The 26,180-nt window shown below is 37.7% G+C and overlaps 4 protein-coding genes across 24 annotated transcripts in view; all 4 read left to right on the top strand.

Moving 5' to 3' along the window:
* The window catches only part of LOC125760639 (modifier of mdg4-like), a 41,755-nt gene extending 24,733 nt beyond the window's left edge, over positions 1 to 17,022 (top strand). The window contains exons 5-8 of one of the 20 annotated variants that reach the window (XR_007418027.1): positions 16,133 to 16,302; positions 16,376 to 16,550; positions 16,635 to 16,839; positions 16,907 to 17,022. Coding sequence is in view for 16 of the 20 variants with exons in the window: in XM_049420948.1 (XP_049276905.1) it covers positions 4,979 to 5,119; positions 6,003 to 6,487 (626 nt within the window). In the remaining 4 variants the exon portion in view is untranslated. Of the gene's footprint in view, positions 1 to 119; positions 579 to 998; positions 1,972 to 3,640; positions 4,336 to 4,472; positions 4,765 to 4,978; positions 5,608 to 6,002; positions 6,672 to 6,793; positions 6,927 to 7,002; positions 7,205 to 7,470; positions 7,607 to 7,671; positions 7,931 to 8,145; positions 8,282 to 8,355; positions 8,684 to 8,877; positions 8,999 to 9,120; positions 9,292 to 9,430; positions 9,564 to 9,629; positions 9,775 to 9,857; positions 9,981 to 10,177; positions 10,486 to 10,560; positions 10,685 to 10,772; positions 11,691 to 12,178; positions 12,418 to 12,704; positions 12,874 to 12,995; positions 13,634 to 13,791; positions 14,058 to 14,141; positions 14,311 to 14,394; positions 14,547 to 14,863; positions 15,239 to 15,310; positions 15,527 to 15,638; positions 15,728 to 16,132; positions 16,303 to 16,375; positions 16,551 to 16,634; positions 16,840 to 16,906 lie in introns of those variants that run through there. The other 19 variants (XR_007418029.1, XM_049420959.1, XR_007418028.1 and 16 more) reach the window with 19 other exon arrangements.
* On the top strand, positions 16,914 to 17,957 carry LOC125760661 (uncharacterized). The gene is made up of 4 exons (XM_049421023.1): positions 16,914 to 17,024; positions 17,195 to 17,367; positions 17,461 to 17,629; positions 17,710 to 17,957. Exons 2-4 carry the CDS (start codon positions 17,269 to 17,271, stop codon positions 17,886 to 17,888), a joined length of 447 nt encoding a protein of 148 aa, XP_049276980.1. The 5' UTR covers positions 16,914 to 17,024; positions 17,195 to 17,268; the 3' UTR covers positions 17,889 to 17,957.
* Positions 17,958 to 18,078: 121 nt separating this feature from the next.
* On the top strand, positions 18,079 to 20,427 carry LOC125760657 (uncharacterized). 2 transcript variants are annotated; one of them, XM_049421018.1, is made up of 4 exons: positions 18,079 to 18,192; positions 18,311 to 18,421; positions 18,615 to 18,931; positions 19,028 to 20,427. In XM_049421018.1, exons 3-4 carry the CDS (start codon positions 18,632 to 18,634, stop codon positions 19,370 to 19,372), a joined length of 645 nt encoding a protein of 214 aa, XP_049276975.1. In that variant the 5' UTR covers positions 18,079 to 18,192; positions 18,311 to 18,421; positions 18,615 to 18,631; the 3' UTR covers positions 19,373 to 20,427. The 2 variants fall into 2 exon arrangements, with proteins under 2 accessions (XP_049276975.1, XP_049276974.1); XM_049421017.1 differs by having other exon boundaries at positions 18,311 to 18,444.
* A 404-nt stretch (positions 20,428 to 20,831) lies between these two features.
* LOC125760660 (sorting nexin-12) lies at positions 20,832 to 26,091 on the top strand. The gene is made up of 3 exons (XM_049421022.1): positions 20,832 to 22,173; positions 23,568 to 23,663; positions 23,979 to 26,091. The coding sequence occupies exons 1-3, from the start codon at positions 21,997 to 21,999 to the stop codon at positions 24,207 to 24,209; spliced, it is 504 nt and encodes a 167-aa protein (XP_049276979.1). The 5' UTR covers positions 20,832 to 21,996; the 3' UTR covers positions 24,210 to 26,091.
* Positions 26,092 to 26,180: the final 89 nt, after the last annotated feature.

Here is a 26,180-nt window from a genome sequence, read left to right as displayed (position 1 = left end):
ATAAAAATTAAGCATATACGAGCATACATTCTTGTACACATTATTAATATTTTTTATTTTCTTGTCCTTTTTCCACTCTTCCATTCACACGCACCATGATTGCAAACCTTTATCCCCAGGCAAAAGCACCCGTCCAATATCGATGTTCTTCGTGGATAGATGGCTATTTACGGCGGGGCAGCGTGGTAAACCGAAACTGGTGATCGAAAACAATTCGTTCTTTCGTACCAAGGGAGACAGTTTTCGGGCGTACTGGTCTTGCTCGTTTTACAAATCGAAACGATGCCGCTGTAAGTTGGTGACCCACCGTGGAAGTACCACTATAAAGTATACGCACAAGCCGCATTCCCATCCGGATGAGTACATTGATACGACAAGCGTTACACCGTTGGATGCTGATATCGACGCGTTTTATTTCCGGGAAATTAAGGATGATTCCCTGAAGTGCTGATTGCTTCTCCGATTTTTTTAGCGGTGTTGAATTGTGTTTTTTTTCCTACCCACTGACAGTAGCAGTGCATTAGTGTGCATTAGATTTGCATAATAAAATATACTTCATATTTTAGCAAATGGGGAAATGTTCGAAGATTTTTTTTTAAATTGAATTTTTTTTTTGAGTAGCGATCATCATAGTTTCCGATTTTAAATAATACTATTTCACTAATGAAAAGCTTTCATTTCAGGATGCCTTGAGCTACATGAACCATTCCGAAGAGAAGGTGGAACAAATATTGCGGATGAATTAGTAAACAGTCTGTGCAGACTATATCAAACTCTACCAACCGGTTACAATACCTATGCACAACTGCTCCCGAAGCTTCTTTTGTACCAGTTAGAACATAAAAATTGAATAAATTCAAATAAAAATACGTAAAACAAGCAGCACCATTACTTATCGTGAAGTATTATTGTTGGAATAGTATATTAATTTTTGTGCTTTTCGTGCTATGCATATACATTTCCTTGTACTGACTAGTTTTGTTTTGTTTTTATTTTAGCTACCAAAAGACACAAACTGCAGAACACCATTAAGGCCGAAGTTCAACGTCTGAAATCCCCAACCATTCAGACTACGAAAAAGGAGAAGAAACCATTCGAAAACGATGACGATGGTGAAGCAATCGATGTGGAACACAAATTTGCGCTTGATCTGCGCTTGGAGACTGGAAGCAAAGGTCGTCCAAAGCTCATCATGGGCGGATATGCGTTTTTCAGGAACAACAGTAGCAATAACAAAACCTATTGGCTCTGCTCTAAAAGCCGTCTGCTTAAATGTCGAGCACGGATCATAACCTTGGACGGGTGTTCAGGGATGATACTCAAAAATCAATTTCACAATCATCCTCCAACTGAGTTCCAGTGATGTGTTGTTTGCAAAAGACACTTGTTTGTTTTGCTGTGACGAGCAATGAACGATTTGATGGCAAAGGTTTGTTTTTTTTTTGTGGGTAGTATACACTATTCCGTAAGATTTTTCAACAGGATATCTAAATACGATAGGTATGAAAGTGAATTTTATTTTTCGAAAACATGAAAATCGTTTCATGAAATTGATTGCAATAGAACACAGTAACAACAAAATCCTGTTGCAGGATTCTTTGAGGATTATGTGCATGCATTGCATAGGTTGGAAAGCATACTGAACACAACGTGACTTCAATCTCAACATTACCGTGGACCAGCGTCATTACAAAATAAGATTATTATCGAATAAAGCATGGTTTTATTTGTCAACCACACGGACGTTCTTAGTGCCACAGTACAAGTAAATCCACTCCATAAGTCATACGGTAACGTTACAAAGGATACAAAACGTTGATGTGCATAACTGGGATTGTAATAATTAGCTTGCGAAGTCATATAAATTTCACGTGAAATGTTTTAAGGAAGATTTACTTTGGAACTTATATGTGTAGGTAAAGCATTGAAAATCAATAAATTGAATTCTTCCCAACAGGAACCAATCCCAAACGATGTTACATGCCACTGTAATTGATGTTTACGTTTAAATAAGCAATAGATTCGTTCAGTTTATTAAAACATTATTTTACTAATTCACTATCTTTACAGCATCTGCTGTAACTATTAGTTTCGTTACAGGACAGCGAGGAAGATTAAAGATAATGTTCCAGGATCACACATACATTTGCGTGAAGCAACTAAAGGACCACAAATATTGGACTTGCTCGAAACAAAGAAGCCGCAAATGTATGGCTCGTTTAATTACGGATCTGGATATCGAAAAGCTGTACACTCGGAACACAACACACACTCATCCACCTTAATATACCGGAACAAAAAGGAGAAAAAGCGATGAGTGATGTACAAATTGTGTAATTCAGGTGAGGACTGATACGAACAATATTTTTATTTAATTGTTATGATTTTAGGACAAACTTTCAATTGCATGTTTTATGATAGCTGATTTTGTTAGTCACGGTAAATTTTTATTTTTTTTATTTCTATGTTAAAATCTTTTTACAATTTTCTTCCTATCTCAGTAACTGTTAGATTGCTATTTTGATTCAATAATTTTTGTCTTTCGACTTTCGACTCTTACATTAATACTAAACGAATATATAATAAACTTTCCGTAGAATGTTTAAAGACATAAATAAATGAAAATGGTTGACGAAAAACCATCACAAACTTTAAAAAATGCGAACCAATTAATATTGTTTTAAGTTTTTGACTGAAGAAAAATAATACATTGCAAACATTAAAACAAATGAGAATTACTTTCCATTATATTATCATATTTTTTATTTTTCTTATAAATTCCAAAGATGGCTGCTGATTGTCATAAATTAAAAAAAAGTAGCATTTCGAATTGCGATTTAGTGTATTTGTTTTGTTTTTTTTTACGCATGTAATGGCGCAATTGAGCGTGAATAGTTCACAGCCGTTGTAATTTGTAAATAAATTTATGTTTATCATACTGATTTTACAAAAAAAAAAAGAAAATAATGTATGGCTAACATAATCGTAGCAGTAGGTAGTCTCAACTATATGAATTTGGTACTTAAATGTTGTTTATGAATTATATATGACAGACTTTTCTGAACAACCATATAACGTTATATGGTTTTCAGACATACAACTAATAATAATTTCTTATACAATTATAACTATAATTTCATAAAACGAGATTAATAATTGTTTTAGCATATTTTTTTTAACAATTAACTACGATTGCTTGTACAATAGCGGCTTCTTCGAAAATCCGTTCGAAAACAATTATTTTTAAAACCACAAAGTACCAATGATTATAGTATAAAATAAGAAAGCAATAAAGAACTTTAATCGAGTTAAATCGAGCATAAATATTCTATTTCTCGACTTAACATTTTCAATTCATTTATCTTTTTCTTGTTTCAGATACACCTACCAAGTACATATATGATGATGGGTAGAAATAAGGAATAAGTGCACAGCCAGCTTACAATTTTAATCATGGAAGCATCCTTGTAGCTCCAGTAAAATGAGACCAGTACCGTAAAGAAACGAATAAAGTAGAAAATATATTTTACTATCGATAAGTGTGTTATTGTTAATCTGCCAAATCATAAACTGTTTCCTACAACTTAAAAGATCAAATTTACTAACCGTCATACCCGTTTCTTTTTCCATCTTTCTCTAGACCTGCCGTATCCATCACACAAAAATATTACGTTGTATCGTCCCAGGCTTACATTCATACAAGGACAGCGCGATAATAAGCTGCTAGTTGTTGGTGGATACACATATGCTCGGAATAATTGTTCAAAAAATAACACTATATACTGGGCCTGTCGAACATCGTATGATCGGGTACGGTGCAATTCGCGCGTCGTCACAACACTCATGGGCGACGGCATGTATCGCATCGTGATCACTAATCCCAAGCACAACCATCCGAGGCGTGTAGCGTTATCAAACGAATATTTGGCCAGTCTTATTGTTTCGCGTCCGGCACCGCAAATTAAAGAGGAAGTGCTTCCTCGATTAAACATGAATTCGAGAATTGAGTTTTCTTCCGATGCTCAGCGCTCACCTACAAAGCAGAAACAGCTGCTTGCCGTTGCATCTATTAAAACAGAGAGATCAGATTTAAGATGAAACTTATTGTAAGTTGATCGTAAAGTAATAGTTTCCCTCCATAGCAGATATGACAAAGGGCAATGGATAAAGGATATTGTCACTGAAATATAATCTACTTGCTTGGTTACATGGGGCAATGCGCAATGATCTGAACAATAGGACTAATTTAATGTAATCTACTAAGAAATTAAGTATAAGCTACACATAAATTTGTAAAAAAAAGGTTATGCTACATTCGAAAGAAAGAAAATCACAATACAAAAACCGTTTAAACAAAATATCTCACCCACAAATACCGTTTTGCTGTATGTGCTTTAATTAAAATATTGTTTAAAAACTAATTTCCCTATGTACTTCAATTTTACTGACCGTTTTTTCTTCCCTTTTTTCAGCTCGATCGCAGCGTACCAAAAAGAACGATCAGACAAAATGGCTTAAGATCGATCTGTCGCCCATCTTGCAGAAACCGTCAGAACCGGTTGTGCTAGTTCCGTGCCGTCTGGGTGGTATGAAAGTATCGTATCATGGATTTGACTTCGAGTATCATACATCGAAGAGCGGCATCAAGCACTATCGCTGTGTGCATCACGCTCAGTACGACTGTAAAGCACGGATCATCGTTAAGGCGTCGAGAGTGTACGATGTCGTGGCCACGCACAGCCACGATACTGACTCATGATCATCGTACGTCGTTTGTAGCATTCTATACATTTCGTGCCTTACTTTACATCGCATATCGAAACGTATGAGTTTTCCAAATAAAATATGTCTTTCCTTATTATTCACCATTCTTCTGCATTCTTCTGAACAACACACTTGATACAATTAAAATGCTACTATGGGCAAAAATACTAATACCTCCTTTCCTGTATCTACACTTTTCAACATTATTTCACAGAGGAAAGCGAAAACAAGAACCGAAAGGCCGACCATCGCAGCAATAAGTTTGAGCTCGAGTTCGAAATACCGGATTCGATGAAACCGGGTGTGTCGTCCATCCGATCCTACCAACCTGTTAAAAAGCTCAGCAACACTGATGGTAAGCAAAGGAAAAAGGCGACCCCAGTACCGAAAGCCACCGCTACGGAAGTTGGACGGTTGCGTAAACTTTCACTAAAAGAAATTCTTGCCACGCCTGGGACACCGGTAGTTTATCTAACCAATCGCTTTGGTTCGGCGAAGGTCGTGCTGGATGAGCATCACTATGTCTACCATTTTGCAGCGAACGGTGTCAGCTATTATCGCTGTGATCAGTTCAAACGCAACCAATGTCCTGCCCAAATCTTGGTTGCACGTGGCATGACTCATGCGGTTAACATCGATCATACGCACCCCGTTGATGCGAGCTTGCAGGAGCAAGTGTGCTCCCGATATACGCCAGCATCATGAAAGGAGGATGTGTGGAATGTGGAATACGGAGGCGTAAAGTTAATCGCGCCTCAACAATCCATACGCAGTATATTGTTAATTGTTTTGCCCTTACATACTAAGCCGCGCACCATCAATATGTGGTGGTCTTCTTCTCAGGTAAAGGTTTACTCCGATAATTGCTTAGCATTGTTCCCAAACGAATTGAAGCGAACTGTTTTTTGTTTTGTTTTCTGAAAATTAAATTAACAGTTTAATTAACGTATCGCGCTAATGCTCAAGTGTGAACAATAGAACGAAAGAGTCGCAGATCTCTTGTTGAAGCACAATATTACATAGAAACAATTTTAAATTTAGATTGATAGACAATTTTAGAAAAGTTGCTTATTGTTGCATTTAGTTTGTTGTTCAAAGTATTAATTTGTATTAGTCTCATTCTTTGATTTCGGGGTAAACCTTTACCCCAATAATATAAGCCTCTGTATTTAACACTGTAACAGCTTGGCCTGACGATAGTTTTTTTTCTTCTTTATTTATTTCCGTTACTTCAACAGAAATTCATCGCTTTTTGGCCCACACTTTTACATCGTCGAAGCAAAAAACTCATCTGCGGCTGGATAACTTTAGCAGCGCTGAAACAGTTCCGACGAAACGTTCCACGAGAAATAATGATGCTTCATCGCGTAACTCGTCGCTCTGGTGCCAATCTCCAACCACAACCGGCAGCAGTCGCGAAACAACGAAACAAGCTAAACATGCGTTAAACTTTTCCGAAATCACAAACGGTACACCGGTGCAAATGTCTCTACTACCGACACGTAAAGGTGCAGCGGGCGTCCTTTGCCGGGGTCATCATTTTGAGTTTCGCTACTCGCGACATAATCATAAGGTTTATCGTTGCGCGTGGCACCTGTCCCATCTATGCCAGGCACAAGTGCTTCTGTACAACAAGCTGTTCTATATCGTGCACGATGAACATACGCACAGTGAGTCTTCCAAAATGCGTGCGGATATACTGGGTAAAATTACCCTAAAATAGAAGTGATTCTTTCGACAGGTGGCCTTTCGATTTAATGTTTTCGACTTTAATTTCCGTCTATTGCGCGCATTAGTTCTGTAAGCTGAAAAGGAGAATAGTTTTCCTGAATTTAATACGAACACAATCCGTACAACCGTTGAAACGTACATCATATTTACACCCAATAAAGACAAACACACAATTTGACTTGTATTCTGGAATATTATATAGTGTAATGCGTTGTATGCCAATCGAAGTTGTATGTTTCGCGTTGATTACGGAGTTGCATAACGAACCATGTTTTCTTTATATTTTATTTCAATCAAGATCAACCAGAATTGCAGTACATCAATAACAGCAAAGGATCGCAACAGCTATACATCGATGGTTTTCCATTTACGCGACATATGATAAATAAGGAGACAATCTATTGGCGGTGCATCCAGTTTCGTGCCTTCCGGTAAATCAACATCTACTCGACATCGCTAGTCAACTGGACACTTACTAATATACGGTTTGCATTTGCTTCATTTTAGCTGCCCCGCAAGGCACAGACAGCGCCGTTCAACCGGAATGCTAGAGTTGGTGCATTCGGTGCACAATCATGATCCTGTTCAAGATCGTAGAAAGCGTGGTACCCTCAAAAAGCTCATGAAACAATGGACTACGAAGAGGTTGATGTCTAAAAGCGTATCAAACGAAAACAACGGACGCACTGAATAGAAGGGAATTTAAGCGTGTTGTAAAACCTGTGAATGATTTTCCGCAATGAAACAAAGAAAAATAGTGTTAAAATATAAACACATTAATTCATAATTCGTTGCTTCGCTCATTACGTGAAATAATAAAATGAAAAAATAATATATTCTGGCCGAATGATAGTGAAAAAAATCCAAATTGAATAATTACTACTTAAGCAACAAATGTATCAACAAAACGTCTGTGAGCAGCGTTGTCCTACGAATTCTATTGATTCAATACAATGTTCTGTTATCCCTTTCCAGGTCATAACTTAAAAGCCTCATTTGTGGAAACGAAACGTGGTTACAAACAGCTTTGTGTAGAAGGGTATACGTTTACGAAAGACAAAACGCGAAAAAATACTTCCTTCTGGAGTTGTACGCAAGCGAAAGTATTTAGGTAAGTTTTTGCTTTTTTCAAGCTAATTTTGTGAACAATATATTAAATTTCATATTTTTTTTCAGCTGTACAGCACGGGCGTCATCTATTGCTATGATACAGAAAAAAGGAATATTTCGTGAGAAAGTAATACTTCGTGGTAACCACAATCATGCAATCGTTACAGAACGACGCAAGCCGGGAGCTAGGGCGCAGTTAATAAAAAATCTACACCGCAACAAACTGAAGGATTAGAAGATGCTATAAAAAATGTATGTACTTGTCTCTGGACTTGTGATTATAGAAGAAAAGAGCTAGCTTATATAGCCACTGTTTGGTAGACTGAGAGAACACCTCTTAACGTGTGTAGCGAAAAAAAACTCGAAAGAACGAACTTTGTATAAAAAATACTACGAAACACACATGTCACAAAGTGTCTTAAAAGTGTCTTGCAACGTATAATTAATAGAACTGTAACCAATCAAATCAATGATTGCACATTATCTTAATGTGAAGAATTACATTTTTGTTTTGCTTTGTACGATGTAACCCATTTTCAGAAACACCTAAACGCCTTATGTTTATTTTGAACCAAAACGGTCCAGTACAAGTACTGATCGATGGACAACTCTTCAACAAGCAGATGCAATCAGACGACAAAATTATTTGGAAATGTACGAAGCTTGATCAACACGGGTACGTACAACCGGATATGATTAATTGTACAATTCTTCCATTTTTATAATACGATATTGTATCTTTACTTTCAGTTGCAAAGCATTCGTTGTGACTTCCTGTACAAGGGAGCGAACGCTGTTGAATAGTAACATGACTCACAATCACAAAACTGCAACCATTGTACCAACACAACACGAATCAAAAGATGTTTTAGACCGCATGAAACAGTTTCGTGAAAATTTACGTCTAAAATGGCAAACGAAACGAAAAGCTAAGGACAATAAGTTATAAAAAACAGAGCTCACTTTACTCATGCGACGATTGCACACCATCACTATACAGGAGTTACTCGATATATCGTTTAGTGCTCGTTTAGAATGCAAGGATGTTATCAAATGTCCTTAGTAATTCAATAAATGCGTGAGTTTTGTTTTTATTTTATCTCGCATGTATCGAAAATTTACATTTGTTTTTTGTTTTTTTTTTGCCAAATATGTTCAGTTTTATATGTAAATCCTTTTTTATTCTTTTCATTTATTTACCATTAACTCTTAAAATAAATAGCAAACTGTTTTTCTATTAATTGAACGTTAAACATTTTTCTTTCATTGCAGTATCTTATACGTTAAGCACGAAAGGAAATGTGCAACTTATAGTGAACGGGTACAGCTTTGTACGGGAGAAAGTACGAAAACATTCATGCAGTTGGCGATGTACACAATCGCAGGTTTTTCGGTAAGTTGAATTTGGTGTATATAGTGTAGATAAGTGAATTTGTTAGAACATCCTTATGTTAAGCGGTTTAATATTTATGCGTTATAATAATTTATCCGTTTTCATCGTTCTTCCATTTGCAGCTGCAAAGCACGCATCGTTGAACGTCCAAAATACAAATTAAATGATAAGCAACGGTTTGATTTTAGCGCCGAACAACACAATCATGATATCGTAACGCAACGCCGGCCTCGTGGTAGTTTACGGCCTAAAAAGAAGAAACAAAACGCTCAATAAAAGCACATTAACAACAACACATTTGGTTTCTAAATACAACATAAACAGCAACACATTTCGTTTCTTCAGAATGATTTTTTCTTCTATATAATTAGAATTAATTAATTAGAAGGTATTGATTAATGCTTCATTTCCTTGATCATCCCATCCAACCAGGCAAACCTAAGGTGGAATATATTGTTACGTCCCGCGGTGCATTACAGTTGAGCATCGATAACTTCCGTTTCGCACGTCAGCGTATACAACGAAATGTGGTTACGTACCGCTGCGTTCACTACAAGCCGTTGGGGTTAGTGCCAATTAGCGGTATACGTTTATAATCCATAAACTAATCGATTGATCACCATTCCCACAGATGTGCAGCTCGCGCCAAAACCTACGGCACGGAAAGAAAAGTGGAAATTGTGTCCGACAAACATAACCACCCCGATATCGTACATCGACGCCGCAATGGGGTTTTGCGAAACTTGTTGAATGAGCGCAAGCAAAATAGGAAACAAGTAAGAACTATATATGGTCAATTACAAATCTTACCCGCACAACACATGGGCGACCACACTAACAACGATCGATTCTATTGCAGAAAATTACAACCAAATCCTCAAGTAATCGATAGTTCAATCAATTACATTGAACGATAATAATCCTAAACCAGCCTACAATGACGACGAAAGTAAGCACAATAAACACAACACAAAACAATAGTTATGTATAAAAATAAAATAAGACTGAAATAAAATTGATTCTGACAAACATATACTACTGCAAATACACGCATAGAATTATTGCAAAGTTACAATTACATCGATGATCTACGATCTATATTGTGATTGAGAGTGAAATCAGTATTTGTTGGCTTTTCATGCATTTAACTAACTAATCAATTTGTTGTTATAATTTTAGATTACATCCATGTATCAGATTTCGGAAAAGTAGTTACCCGGCGTGGCAAACGAGATGTAATAAAAGCGAACGATCCGTACGGGTACAATCCGCGTGGTAACTTGGTGTACCATACCTATAGCTATTCAAAGGGCAGCATAAATGGATTGGCAAACATTATCTACTGGAGGTGTACCGAGTACCGCAAGCATAGGTGTTGTGCCACACTCAAAACCGTGGGCAAAGATTTGTACATCATTGACACGGTGCATAATCACAGGCCGAGAAATTACGGTCGAACCATTCCTGCTACATTGCCGATTTTCAAAGTAAGAAAAATTGTTGTCCTAACACTGGATGCGGTTGTGTAACATTTCGTTGTATTCTGCTCTCTTTATTTTCAGTTACCTCCCGAAGATTGTGAACAGAAGAAAGGAAAACAATAGACATGTGAATAAATAAACAGCAACTTCGTTTATGCGAGATTATCTTTGTTTGATTTAGATTGCCGACATTATTTGTATGCAGACTTTGTTACGATTACGCTTTATATGATGATGTAGATTGAGCTAATATATTTGAGTTTTTTTTCCTATCTTTCTATCTGTCTCATTAGGCGAAGGTTTGGAGGTTGCTTTGTCGAATGAATTGACACGAAAATTGCCCGATGTTACACTATTCAAAACGAACCGATCGGTGCTGGAGAAAAAGAAAGGCACGATCACCGCTATCCCTTCATCGTCCTTACTGATGGAGCATGCATCCTCGACCGTGCTTGCCGACAATCATTCATCGTCCTCCCCGACAAAGGCTAAAAAATCTCAAAACGCCACCACCGTTGTCCATGTGGTAAAGCCGAATGTGAACACTATGAAAACACTGCACAATACCCGTTCCAATCCGGACGACATTGTGAAGCAGCTGTCCAATGGCCATACGCTGGTGAAGCTCGTAAAAACACGTGTTCGTGGATTCTGTGTGAGCTGCATTAGAAAGATTCAAGATCCGGAGTACAAGAAGAAGCTGCAGAAAATCATCACCTACTGTTCGGCTTGTCCCGCTGGACAGTGGACGTGCGTCACTTGCTTTGACGAAAGCCATGGTGTTGGGAAATAACGACTTGCGAAAGAAATTACTACCAGCAAGGTGTGTAATGAATAATGGATATGTAGTAAATTCTTTTTTATCTTTCTTATTCTTATGAGGCACTACCACCACCTACCTAGGAAGGTTATGTCTTGGTCTGCTATTTCTGGCTTTTATTGCGTTTATTATTTGTAAGGGGGTTCGGTCTGGCAGTGAAAGCGCCAAAACAATATACACTACCCCAGGGCCGTTCTCGTTGTATCTTTAACGGATTAAATATGCATTAAACTTAGTTACAAATCGATTGTATAAGTTTCACACGAGCTACTTACTGCTCGGGTAGTCTATTTTTGAGTCAAATTCCCAAGTTCATGTTTTTAGTAATACCCAGGCGATAGCACATGTTTGTAACATTGGAATTCACGATTAAATACACCATGATACCTGATGTGTTGTGCTTAGTTGGTTAACTCGTTCATACGGATTCTAAAGGATCGGTTGGTAAGGTTTTTATTATGCTTTATAACTTCTTGACATCCACAAAGTAACAACTTGTATAGAACGTACATTTTGTATCCAAGAAATCTAAATAATGTAATCTATTTTTCAATTTTAGGACAACAATTAATGCATCGTTTCCCTATCATTGATCATCGTTTAGCTGTAAGTAAGGATCAAATTTGTTCAAACCATGTGAGTCGACAAATGCATCCAGTTCATAACTTCGTAGAGGCAGAGTGTTGCAATTTGAAGCTACAATGAAACAAATGCCAAAAACCAAAAAGTGTCCGTAAAATAAATTGTCTTACGATGTGCGTTCGTGTTGTTTTTTTTTAAATATTTCTTAACATTAGGTAAAAACTGTTTGAATAATTCAATGTACACATTCCCTACTGATTGTGGTGCTTTTCGGTTCTTTCTTTTCCTTCAATTTAGCAGGTCAAAGCTCACAAAAACGACAGTCGAGTGTCGCATGCCGCGATAGTTCTATATCCCGAACTCGGACGAACGATTTCAAACGGTCGAAATCGTTTGAAACGATACACCAAGCTAGTAAATCGACTGACGCAGAAGTAACACCCGTGCCTGGATTCAAATTTCCGTTGCAAAATCGCTTGGAGGTGGAACGGCTAGAATTGGCTATTCAAAACAGTAAAGAGTTTCGAAAGAAATATGTAAGTAACGGGTGCACAAATCACCGTCACAAATATCTTGGACATTGCCGCTATTTCAACAGCATCATAACATAACAATCACATATGAAATAAGTCCAAATAATCATAGGTTGCATACTGCACATAAAGTTAGGAAAAAGACGTACATTATTCTTATAAATTTGTTGTACCGTTTATGCAGCCTTTTGTTTTGCCATTAAAATTGTTTTATTATTGCTTATAAACTCGTAATGCCGATACCGTTACTGAATGTACTGTAACCTGTTTGATATTCCTTTATTTTGCAGGTTAACTTTCTCATTCAACGTAGGCCAAAAAATATGGTTATAGAAAAGTTTATAACAACCATGTTTTCTGACGATGCTCTTATTTCGTACAACTTGAACGGTTCCAATACACCTGGTCGACCGAAAAGGCCGATGCGATCGTACTCCGTATTTTACGACTGTTTCATTGGTAAGTACACCGTCGTATAAAAGCAATACTCATGCAAAGAAAACATACTTCTTAACACTTTTCATCCATTTTGTTCTCATTTTCGGTTCCACTTGCCGTTGTACGTTATGCTCATTTTGTAGAAGCCTTCCAAACTACCGGTCTGAATGAGCACCAACTGCAGTCACAGCTGACGTCGGCAATTAAGCACAGCCGCAATCGGATGAGGCAGCGCACTTTCCGCGCAAGGAAGCACATGGAAAGACAATCGATGCCGGTTTATAAAGTGTAGTGAGCAGCTGTAGAGTTGGGCTAGAAAATGTAATTAAGGGGGGATGTAAATTAGTTTAAACGAAGTGTAATCTCGAACAAATTATGCTTGCAGATAGTCCTGTGGCGATAACAGAATTCCGTGCTATTTACACATATGGGAAAACGTGAATTCTTTGTGTTCTGAAAATCATAATTCACACGTAACAGGTACTCCTTAACAGACAAACTGAACTGTTTTAAAGAAGGAATACAGTATCGATAACGCTTCGTTTACACTAACTTTATGATTTGTACAAACTTCTCGTACATGAGAAGTACTGTTGTGCTGCTTGATGGATGCGATCTCTTGTCCTTTTTTTACACTAGAAAAAAGAGCTTGATACAGCCGGGTACAGATTGATGAAACAACAATAAAACATATTTGCATAAGAAAAGATAAGTAATCGTTTTACTCGACAGCTTTTTTGTAACAGGAACACAATTGGTTTATCAATATTATTAATAAGATATGTTACAGTTATTGCTATTTCATTCCAATGGCATTGGTAAGTGGCCATTCAAAAAACGAGTAGAAGAACAAATCATGAAATGGAAAAAAAAATTTACTAACGCCTGATGTTTATATGTCAACTCTTTCTAATTTGCAACTCTGATCTATCGTTGCAGGATTATTGCTAGAGGTGCAAAGGTTGAAAAAACGACTTGCCGTAATACGGGCAGAGCATAAGTCACCGCAAACCGCTACCATCGAAGAAATTCGCATTATTCATCAAAAACTGAGAACTATTGACGAAAAATACTACCAACAGATATGTGTCAACCCAGCAAAACCACTCAAGATCAGTGGTTTCCCAATGCCACTGCAGTGCGAGGAAGATGTCGAACGATTGGAGCTTATGGTTAATCGAAATTCCAAGCTAAGGAAGCAATATGTACGTTGCGTTTCAATTCGTTTCTTTATCAGCAACCAAGTCACATTACACTGACACTGACCATTCGAAATTGTCCCTTCCTAGGTTGAATACCTTCGTTGCAAAAAAGCGTTTAGTGTCGATATTAGCGATTGCTTTGGAAAATTTTTCACCGGCGAAGCGATGACCGGCTTCAATTGGAAGATTACCCGTTCCAGTAAAAAGCCACGCAAATCAATGGAGCATTATCAGATATTTACCAGCTGTATGTTAGGTAAGTTTACACACATTTTGCACGCGATTAGCGGAGCAGATGAAATGTCCTTTTGTAACTTCTTGTTTTTTTTTTTATTTACAGAAGCCTGGCGAGAGCATGGTTTCGACGAAGTCAAATTAGACAGTGAGCTGCGACACGTAATGACGATACTGAACAAACGCTATTACGTGACCAAATATCAAAATCGTGACCATTAACCGTCGTATCGTCTTGGGCAGTGCTACCATGAGCTCAAAAGAAGATGAAACGAAATGGGGATTATTTTTTGGAAAATCAATACACATTCATATAGTTCTATTTTATTTTTGTACTACATTAAACATGTTCAAACAGTGAATGAAAAAATTAATTTAAAGATTGTCTGTATTTGTAGAAAATGTTAAAATTTATGTATTCTTATGATAATGTTTAATTAAGATAATATAAGCGATAAAATTAATCTCCAATTCCGTCAAATTTGTAGCATCTTTGCATGTAAATCTCAAAACATACGATGTAAGGAATACACTTTCACGTCTAAATTATATATTTTCAATCCACATGAAAACAGTGCATAACGAAGGCATCGTCGGATTTTGCTTCCCCCTTTCATGCCACGAGGATGTCGAACGGCTTGAGAGCTCCGTCCGCATGAGCCCAATGGTGCGAACTCAGTATGTGAGTATTAGATTTGTTACGCAAAGCACATCAAAAACATGTATATTCAATATTGAACCTTGTATTTGTAACTTCCTCCATCCAAAACAGATACGTTATCTAGCGTCAAAAAAGTCGCCCGGTGAGCCGGTTTCGAAATGTTTCAAACTTTTCTTCAGCCACTGGTCCGTATACAATTTTAGCTTGCACAACGATGAACAACGAGCTGCTACCGATTGTAAGAAACAGTACATGAAGGAGTACAAAATTTTTACCGATTGCATGATGGGTAAGGACGACTTAATTAGAAATACTGGTGAATATTAGAATGCATGCATTCAATTTTACGTCTGTTTTGCAGAAGCCTGGAAGTCGCACGGATTGAGTGAGCCGAATCTGATCAACGAACTACAGATCGCGTTAACTGCTGCGTATGAAAACAACAATCAAAGTCATTACAAGCGACGTAAACGCTCGGAGTTGATACAAATGATGTTACGACAGAGACAAACGAAACTAACGAAATAAAATTGCTCGTTGAAAATGAAGCGGGAATCTCTGTAGCGTAAGAAGAAAAGTTAGTGATTATAGTTCTTTGAAAAATATAACCATCTAATCCAATTATTTAAGGAATAAAGAATACATTAAAAATTATACGCTAACACAATTTTTACTAATTCCCGTTTTAGTTACATCAAAGTCGAAAAGAGATTTAACGAAATTAAAACAAGAACTTTTGGAGCTCGATGGGATGTTCAACCGCGCAGCGAAGCGGGCAAAGCGAAAACCTCAAACTTGATCATGTAAGTTAGTGCGTTTATGTTTTGGCTTTGGTATTTGTTCGCAAAGATCATAAATTTAAAATAATGTCCTAATTTGTATTTTTTTTTAGATATCAAGATATGTTATGGTGCCGTTAATGAAGCTTGTGAACTGTAATAGTGCTGAAAGAGAAGTGGTTGATGAAACGTATGAAACGCAAATGGATTTACCCGTTAATGATGACCCGTCGAAATACATATTCTTATGCTTAAATAATGTAATTTGTTAATATAAAGTTTTTTTTTTGTTCGATTTTGATTTTGTGTAATTTTGTTCAAATAAAATTTGTCTTTGTTTGTGTTGTTTCAAATATTTAAAATCTTATTTTACTGACGAGCATTTCATTTTTTTGTTGTTACAGAATCTAATAAAGCACTATTAAAAACACAAATGATGGTAATCAGCACAAAATCCAAACTTACAAAAGACGGAAAGATGTCCCGTGCGCTCTGTTTCCCACTGAAAACCAGCGACGATGTCGAGAGTCTAGAGCAGTGCGTCAAGAATTCGGCTCAACACAAACAGCAATACGTAAGAGGCACCTACAGTTGGACAAATTTCACAGTATAAAAATTATATTTACACCATTTTTTTCACTCATCAGGAACAAGTACTGCAATTCTACCTGCAAAAGACACCTCTCAAGCCGGCATTTGCGTTGTTGCACGTGTTTACAGAGGAAGCGCTAGCGGATTACAACTACAGTGGCCATTGTAACTATACGCGCGATAAGAAAAGGGCAATGCGTAACTACGTTATATTCACCACATGCATCGAATGTAAATATTGTTTTACAATTATGTTTATTTGATATTTTGATAAAACAAAATTCGATAATGAAACGTTTTACCCTACCCGTGTAGCTGCCTGGGGGAAAATGCTACCAGCTGAGATGCGATCGAGAGCAATTAGGGACGTTATCGCACTGATTGGAAATCGAAAGCGAATGCGAAGATTAAAGGAAAAGAAAATGAAAAATAATCAATTTTGATTTGAAAAAATTTCTTAACGCATTTTTGGATTTCGATTTACTTTTTGAAGAGTACACCTTCCTACAAGCATCAGAAAGTAAGCGGTTGTGTGCATTCTACTTAAATATTCCGCTTAATAATTCATTCTTTTCGTGTTGTTGCAGAATGTGTCCCGCATGTGTCCCGTACCGGTGAATGAATAACAAATTGAAGCTGATCTTATACGACTGGAAAATTTTCTTTTAAAACACTTTTAATTATTAAAGGCCCCATTGTCGATATGTAAATGGTTTAAAATTAAAAAAATATGATTATGAAACAACTAAGCGTAAATGTAAAAATTGAGGGTTTTTTTTCTTGATCATACACCTTAAATCGATCACAAAAGAATAATACACTGTTCATTGAACATAATAATCATACGAATAATTTTTCTTTTCTATTTGTCTTAGACTTGAAACCACATCAAGTTAAGCACAATAGCCGTGACTCCACGATTCTGACGACAAGCATTGAAACAAATAAGATGGACGATTACACAATCAAGTTTCCTATCGACAGCGAGGAAAACGTTGAAATGCTAGAAGAATGGGTAAAAATAAGCGAAAATGTGCGACAGCGATATGTAAGTTGTGTAGCTCAATGTCTTTTTTATATCGTCTACTTAAAGTTTCTCTTCTCCTCTCTCCTTTTTGAACTATGAACATTTGTTTCACAGGTGAATTATCTTGGTTCCGTGATGAAGGAAGGAAAAAGCATTGGAGCAGTGTTTGGGAAATTATTTTCCGATTCCGCCATGTACAGCTACAATTACTCCGGAATCTGTAACAGAGGACCACGACGTAAGGCAATGCTAGGATATGTCATCTTTACCGAATGCATGCTTGGTGAGCACGGCAGCGTGTTACAGATGTACCTTTGTTCTAAAGCAAAACTGGCGAATGTTTGTTCTCTTTCTTTTCTTTAGACGCATGGAAGGATCATGGGATCGATGAGACTATATTACGCGAAAGTTTAACACTAATCATCAAACAAATCAATGGACGCAAAAGGAACCGAAAGTACTTTCAGAAGCGTCGCGCAAATCGAGATATAATACAAATGGAAGACGCTGATACGGAATTGTCGGTTATTGGTGATAGTTAAAACACATCGAAATTGAAACGAAATTATTGTATATAAATAAAACAAGACATATTGATTTGTATAACGAAACTTCAATAGTAAAACAGATTAAAGTCAGTGTGCAAAGAAGAAAAGCACATCCATTAAAGAGTTTAAAAGAGAGGGCGATCTAAATGGCGATGAAGAATAATGCTACTGGCTAAGAATTACTTATTTTCAGAATCTTCAATAGGAAAGTTGTACAACCACAATCTTCGCGCCAATGGGGACTGCAGCAAGACGGAACATTTTTTTGCGCGAAAAGAAATACATTTGTTTGTCGATGGTGAGTGTAAAATACGAATAAGGAAAATGTGTAATTACTAAGCATGACCTTCCAATTTTTACATTATGAAACAGTATTGCGCTTCCTAACCTAACTTTGCTGCCTAATCTCTTTACAGAATTACTGCCCCAGGATGTGGAATGGGTCGACATGGCGTGGAAGACGGGAGGGGTAGCTGTTTCACCACCAAGCAGATGCTTTTAGCACCAAAAGGACAAGGCAACAAAAGGTGCATGGATGGAAGATGGCAACGTAATAATAAATAATAATACAATTTACACTAGAGCTAGTCGTACACAGCGTAGTGCTTTGTGTAATACAATATTTTAAACATTCCGAATCTATCAAACATATTTGTAGCACAAGTGAGAATCCTACCGCAAATAACGTTGTAATGTACGTTTGCTTTCATTTTGTTTCAGTGCCACTGTTTAATTTAATGGAACCAGCTATCAAAATCGAGGAAGATAGTACAGACTTCGGAGAGTTTGCATTCCTTTCGGAACAGCACTTGATGGAGGATATTACGGACAGTATTAAGAAAAGTAACACAACGAAAAAGGTTAATACCTCGCGCAAACGAAAGCTGGACATTGCCGAGCTTTTCCAACTTTCATCCAGTAGTACCACCGTCAGTCATCGCAATCTCTTAGAGAAACCGTTTCCAATCGTTACGATCAATGAGTTGAACGAGTTTGATACGCTTTTGCTGGGCAATCCTTCGTTCACGGAAAAATGTGTAAGAATGGCCGATACATACACACACACTCCCATGTATAGGTATCCGTAATGAACATTTGATAAGATCGATCGTTTCTTTTTTCTTTCTTTTTAGGCACAAATGCTACACTCGGTCATTAGGGATGAAGGCAATTCGCTAGACAATGCAACGTGCCATATGCGTTTACTGCTAGAGCATGCGATTGATTATTCGGTGATACTGCGCTACAGTTGGTACGGGTTTATGCCACGATCGCCGGCAGCCCGAAGCAGCGGTGAACAACACCCATTTCGAAATCTGTTAGGCGTGATCAGCTTACTGCACCGGGCACGGCAGCTACGGTTTGCGACCTGCAGTAGGGAGGAAATAAACAAGGGTATTGAGAAGTTTCTCAAGCGAAAGCTACGGTGCCATGCGCTGTTTGAGAAAAAGCAACAGTTATTAAAACAGCAAGGCTAATGAGAAGTGGATAAGGTTTACGAAACACCTTTCCGCGGTCCTTTTGGTGCCAAAGTAGACACGTAAAGCAAACGGGACTAGCTTAGACATGTTCAACCAATCATCAAGAATCTCACGAAAAGTTTCATTCTTTTCTACTAGCTTCTAGTCATTGCATCGTTTCGTGATGAAAACGTGGATTGTGGGAAACAATTACACGGCCATGCACACGGCCACCGGCATACAGATACTAGCTACTATTAAAAATAAATATTTATTGTGATTTATTGCATACATAACATAAATCCATTGAACTGATTGGTGCCGGCAGTGTTGATTAGTAATTTTCTCCGCATCTCATTACAAATGATGTCATTTTTTCAGAATCGTACAACAATTCTTTGTATGTGGATTCTTATAAGTGTCATAATTTACGAAAGAATAAATGGAACAGAAAACACGATAATTTGTAACAACAATAAACATGTGATGAAAGTTATCTTAACATTTGTTGTTTTCGTAATTAACGCATGAAATGTATTTCGTATTGTTACTTATTTTATTCTGTAATTTTTATTACATATTCGTTGTTAACATGTTTTTAATTTGTAGTGTGAATTAATTAAGTTTTATTTTTTTTCTATTCACATACTTTTCTGCTCCACAGTTTTGTATGATGATGAGCATGAATTACCATTGCGAGATAATGAACTCAGGTTCCTGACCACCTCGAAAGGCAAACAGGTGCTCGTCTTCGATGAACACATTTACAGGGTAAACAGGCAACGCGGCCGAATGCGCTACTGGGAATGCATCAAACGGCGTACGAAATTGCAATGTCCCACAAAATTAACGACCGAGTATAATGCGGTGCGTAATATAAGTGGCGGTAATCACAATCATCCACATCCAACGATAGAGATTGACATGTTAGAAAAAGAAACAAATAATGCTAAATTCAAGCATTCCTTTTAAAAATCCTTTGCGATACAAATCTGCCGGCTTTTGTATTCATAGTAGAAACAATTCAATATGTAAATAGGACAACATATTAAAAAAAACGTGAACAAAACAAACACTATGTGTTTGTACTTACTTTTCATTAGTATACCATTAATAACTATACAGTGAAAATGGCAGAAAGAAACACACTTATTTGTATACATGCAACGACTAAAGGATTCGTTCAGACCGATTGGATCTTCTGCAAAAACTGTAAGTATTTTGTAAGTAAGTAAGTATTACGTGATAAGAATTGGATATTTTTTTCAAACTGTTTAATAAAGACCAGGTGCGTTAAAGGTTACAATATCTTGTAAGGATATTCAAGAAAAAACGTAAGTAATAATGATCCTTTAAAGCTTTAATATTCTTTAGAATGCCCGATTACCTGAAGCTCAAAGATTGGCAGTCACGTATCTTTTAAAGAATAAAAAACACAAAATGAGAATTACTCAAATGTCTATACGGCAAAAACATGATAATGAGAAAAAACAAAAGTAAAACTGCACCATTGATCAATTAAAACTCACAAGAAAAAAGAGATAGAAACAAACACGAAAATAGCAGTTAACGAACACAACAATAACCAGAAATTTAAATCCCATACAACTAAACAATGTTCAGCACTCAACTTTATACCATAAACATAGTGACAACCATAGAGAAAGAAAGCAATAAAACATCAAATGTGCAAGACAGAGACAGCAAGAAATATCAATGAAAAAATAGATTGGGTTCGTACGACTTTTGTCCCGTTAACTTTGCAACAGTGTGCGGTCGACTAGTTTAATTACACAGCTACAATTTGGCGAGTCCTTTTAATTCGATTTAAGTTCTGATTGTGCAAAACATACGTACCGGAGTGACACAAATTCTAATAAATATCCTTTCGGTTGATGCTAGGCCAGGCTGCTTCTGGTATGCGTAGAAAAATCTAGAGACGGTGTGTCTGGAGTGTTTTTTTACATTTTGCGACGCTAAGGCCAGTGAACAATATAAGGCTATTAATTAAATTAAGTTCCTTTGTGCAGGCAAAGAAACAGATGGTCGCAAAACCTAGCGCAAAAGGTAATCCTAAGGAACCGTTTCATTATGTGAACTGAGCATTTTTTTTTCTTTCCGGCCCGGACTACTTTGGTGTGACAGTTGAGCAGCATCGCTGAGGTGTGTGCGTGTGTTGGGTTGTGTTATTTTTCATCTCCTGTGCACATACATTCCCCGATGGTGGTGTAGTTGGCGCGTGCATATTACGCTTGGCAGTGAAGTGAAAAAATCCTGATAATTCCGTTTCCTCCACCCGGTGTGATAAGCAGTTCTTGGATCAGTGACTTCCGAGATAGAAGTGCATACCCCTGGGCTCCCAACTGGTTCTGGTAGTGTTCGTATGCCTGTACAATAGGGATTTATCTCTAGCCTGTACCATTCGGGGGCTGCAAAGTGAAGTTGAAAATTGGTGTATCCGCTGACGCAAAAGAGAAATCTCATTAGCACAAACAGGCAGCTACTAGCAGTTTGCCGGGTTGCAGCACCACTTCTGCACTGTCGGCACTGTGTGCATCGAGCAGAGCGCATCTCGAAATCATCATTCCGGCTAAGTTCAACGGTTGTAGCAACACAGCTACTCGGCTACTGATATTTGCACCATGATGGCGGAATCGGACAACACGGCTGACGCGACCAGACGGCTAAATGTGAAAAAACAGACACTCGACGATGCGTACGCAATCCCGGCCAACTTCCTCGAAATTGATGTCGTAAACCCGATGACAACGATTGCGGCCGGAAAGAAACGGTACACGGACTACGAAGTGCGGATGCGGGTAAGCGATACGGATTTTTGGGAATGGCTCTCTCAATTGACCCGCATGATAAAGGACCTATTCCATTCCCTCACCATGATTCACCAAAGATAAATAAGATCAAGTGAGTCACACCGAAAAAAAAGAAATGCAATGGGCGGTCGCATTGTTTATGTTTTAGGCGGTCTCGATGCATGCATTATATATGTTTTGACCCCGAAATATCCGGAAGCATTCGGAGAATCCGCCCGAACAGATAAAACCCATTTAGTTATCTGTACAGAGACAACGACCAAATGAAAGTGAATCGATACGCAGTCATGTACACACGCCTCCATCTCGAAGGCTAACGAGGTTTGTTCCAATTGAGCTAAAAGATGGATGGTTGTTTCAGCGTAACGGAGCTCTCGCTATCACCAGCACCCTACTATCGTGAATCATCATCTTCCGTTCCCTTTCGACGGTGACAGCCACTAACAGCTTTGCACTTGATGACTGTTGAAGTAGCTGATGCTACTACCGTATCCGATCCCGTACGATTTCTTTGTTCTGCTTATGATTCGGCCATCGCGGGTTGGCAAAAACCACGTGTTGCACGTGAACGATTTGTTTGCATGCTGCCAATTTCTATTGCATTCAACACAAAATTCCGAAGAGTAAAATGATTTTATTCGCACATATCTTATCGGATGTTGTTAGCGGTGTACGGTAAATAACTTCCGTTTGCCATTTGCTCTGCATGTGAGTAGTGTGCGCGTATGACCAAAAACAATTGATTTTCACATGAAATTATGTCCTAGGCTATATTTACCTATGTTTACTCAATTGTTGAATACAGTTGACATGATTATTTAAAAGCCTCTTTCAAGCGCAACATAAAAGTTACCGTTTTTTAATGATTATTCATCGTTTGTTATAAAAAAGCGTACGTCAGCGTCATCTTCTCCATCCGTCTGTGATTGTGACAAATGGTCATGTAAAAGTAGGCGTTACTATTAGCAGTTGAGATGAGTCCAGCCTCATCCAGCAAATGTTGCCAAGTTACGCCACAGCATCTAAAAAAACAGTTTCCATGTTTTTTGCAACAACTCAAAGCGTTATTCTTTTTGTTTTGCGTAATGAGTGCTATCTTTTTCCTTCTTGGCCCATTCCTAGTGATACATGTTTAACGTATGAGGTGATTTCGCAATTCAATTACCGCCTGTTACATCGAAAAAGGATATTGATCCAATTACGGAAGTACTAGAAAAACAGAAACGCTTTTACATGTCGTTTGCAGAAATGTTCCAATCGTTACTATTCAAAGTGAATAGCTGATTCTGCTGCTTCTTTCCCTATTTAGTTCTTTCTTTTATGTTATGGTTGTATAAGCGATCTGTTTACCACTAACATCTTCATTTTTTCCTCTTCTACAGACAAACCTGCCGGTGTTTAAAGTGAAAGAATCTAGCGTCCGTCGCCGGTACAGTGATTTCGAATGGCTCAGGAACGAACTGGAGCGCGACAGCAAGGTAATTTTTTTTTCAGTCGTTTTTTCTTTCTTGCGATTAGTGTACATAAACAATTCACTCAACTTTCCTAGTTGAATTCGAATGCACATTGCACGAATATTGTGGTAAGTATGTAGAAGCAAGTCAGTAATAAAAAACACCCGAATCAAAGAATATGATAATGCCAGTATAGAAAGTGATAATTGAATTTATGCCGCTAATAATAGGCAAAGTAAACTTTGCAATAATTAACAATGATTTACGTATGCGTGCGTGTGTGTGTTTTATTGCGATTACAATATTTTAACATGTGTGCCCGTCTATTTCTCTTTCTAGATTGTTGTTCCCCCGCTACCTGGAAAGGCATGGAAACGGCAGATGCCATTCCGTGGTGACGATGGAATATTTGACGAAAACTTTATCGAGGAACGACGAAAAGGGCTGGAACAGTTTATCAACAAAATAGCGGGCCATCCACTAGCGCAAAACGAACGATGTTTACACATGTTTTTGCAAGAGGCCGCTATCGACAAAAACTATGTCCCCGGCAAGATACGCAATACGTAAAACGGATTGAAAAATGCCACTGTAAGAAGGTACGCAGAACGTAAAAATAAGTGCAAGATTATGGCTGGGGATTTTGTGATGATGCACTCATGGCGTTGTCTCGTTTCCCTTATTTCGCGTACATGCTGCTGGATGATGAGTCCAAACCATCACCACAGAAGAAGGTGTAGAGTTTAGCAAAGTGTAGAGAAGAGAGATAAAGAAGAAGGATGTGACCAGAATGGAAATAGATCTGGAATGACATACAGATCAACGGAATGGGAGGAACACATCGATTGTGATTATTCTGTCTCTGAGAACAAAACGAAAGTAGTACCACTGCGCTTCACAGTCGGTTTGTTGTGTATGATAAGTGTTGGTACAGGCAAAAATCAGAGGAACCATACAAAATTTGCTCCTTTTTGTTGTGTTAAGCAATCCTATATAATTTGGCAAAACAGACGATACAATCAAACTTCTTTGTAATGATTCGCGAACCGTGTTCCAAATTCGCCTATTCAATTGAACTTTTTAGTTTGATGCCACTATTGATACTAACGAGAACATTTGCTCCTGACTACTGAAATGTGTGAAATTGAACCAATAGACTATTATACATAATAATATTATCATGAAAGAATAAGTGAACAGTACCAAGGAAGCCTTTTTCCTGCCTGCAGTAGTATGAACGGAGGAACTCAGTTAACTTTTTGAGTTCTACACTAGATAGGAATGAAAGCAAACTACATCTCCCCCTTTCATATGCGCATAATCCACGAAACGTGTCGCGGGTCCTCGCTAAGGATGAGTCTTGGTCTACTTCAGCATACATATTACTAGATACCGAACACATTATACAAAGAGATTGAGTTCGTGCAAGAACAAATGTTCTTTAATATCTATAAATTCACAAAGTCGAACAAAAGATAAGAAGAGAAAAAACAACAACATAATGGTCACATGTATAGAGAGAAGTAGACAAAACAATTGTGAAACCTAAAAACCTAAAAGCAAACAATCAATTGAAAACAAAACACACAAGAAAACGCGAATGTTGATTTGCGGTGCTCTCTATACGATAAAGCAAAAATGGGGTTCAGTTGTTAATGCAGTCGAAGACTAGGTTCGGGTTATATAGTTTTGGCTTTTCACTAAGTGTCAGTAAATATTGTTTTGCCATTCAAGATTCGGCTACAAAGTGATCGATAGCTGTTTTTTTTGCATTTCAGTAGTTGGGATGTACAAAATTGTCCTGTGCAATTGAAAGTGGTTCGTAAGAAACTAAAACAGCTCTTAGCTTATTGTTATTCGGCGTACGTAACACGCTGCTGCAATAATTGCAATATTTAAAATATACTAAATCAAACGACAACAACAAAAAAAAATCGTACTGCTTCCGAATTGTTTACCCCGCTCATTTAGCTCTCGAAGTACGAGCCATTCATATCACACATTAGCACGCAGGCACTACGCACGTAGTGGAGGAGAACGATAATTGCATCCGCTGGCATAACAACACAGTTGTGCTGAAAAGACCGGTGATATGTAGACACATTTGGCGAAACAGTAAAACAAAGCCAATCTCATGTGCGCAGTGTAGATAATAAAACAGAACGATCATGTTCGAAAGTGACGAAGAAGAAAATCAGACGCGATAGATGAAGTGACAACAGAAGAAGAAAGAGCAACACATTTAACCCACAAACCAATAATATGCCCCAAGGAACAGAATAAACTTTGCGCGGTACTTTTACACAAGCAAAAGAGAACAAGAAAAACTAGGAAAATGGAAAATTGTAGGGTAGTGTGGAACGCGGACGCGCGTGAACGAGTGAAAAAGAAGTATTCAAAGGTGTGAAAATATTGATGAAGTAATAAAAAGTAAATCTTTGATTATTATTAACACCAGTGTTGCGCCGGTAATAATACAATACCCGAAAAAAACGAACAAACTGCGTCGCGTTGATCGTCAGTGTAATAACGGAAAATTGT

The sequence above is a fragment of the Anopheles funestus genome, chromosome 2RL (genome assembly GCF_943734845.2).
Source record: "Anopheles funestus chromosome 2RL, idAnoFuneDA-416_04, whole genome shotgun sequence".
NCBI classification, from domain to species: Eukaryota; Metazoa; Arthropoda; class Insecta; order Diptera; family Culicidae; genus Anopheles; species Anopheles funestus.
Note: the sequence above shows the minus strand (reverse complement) of the source record. Positions and strands in the feature narration are given on the sequence as shown.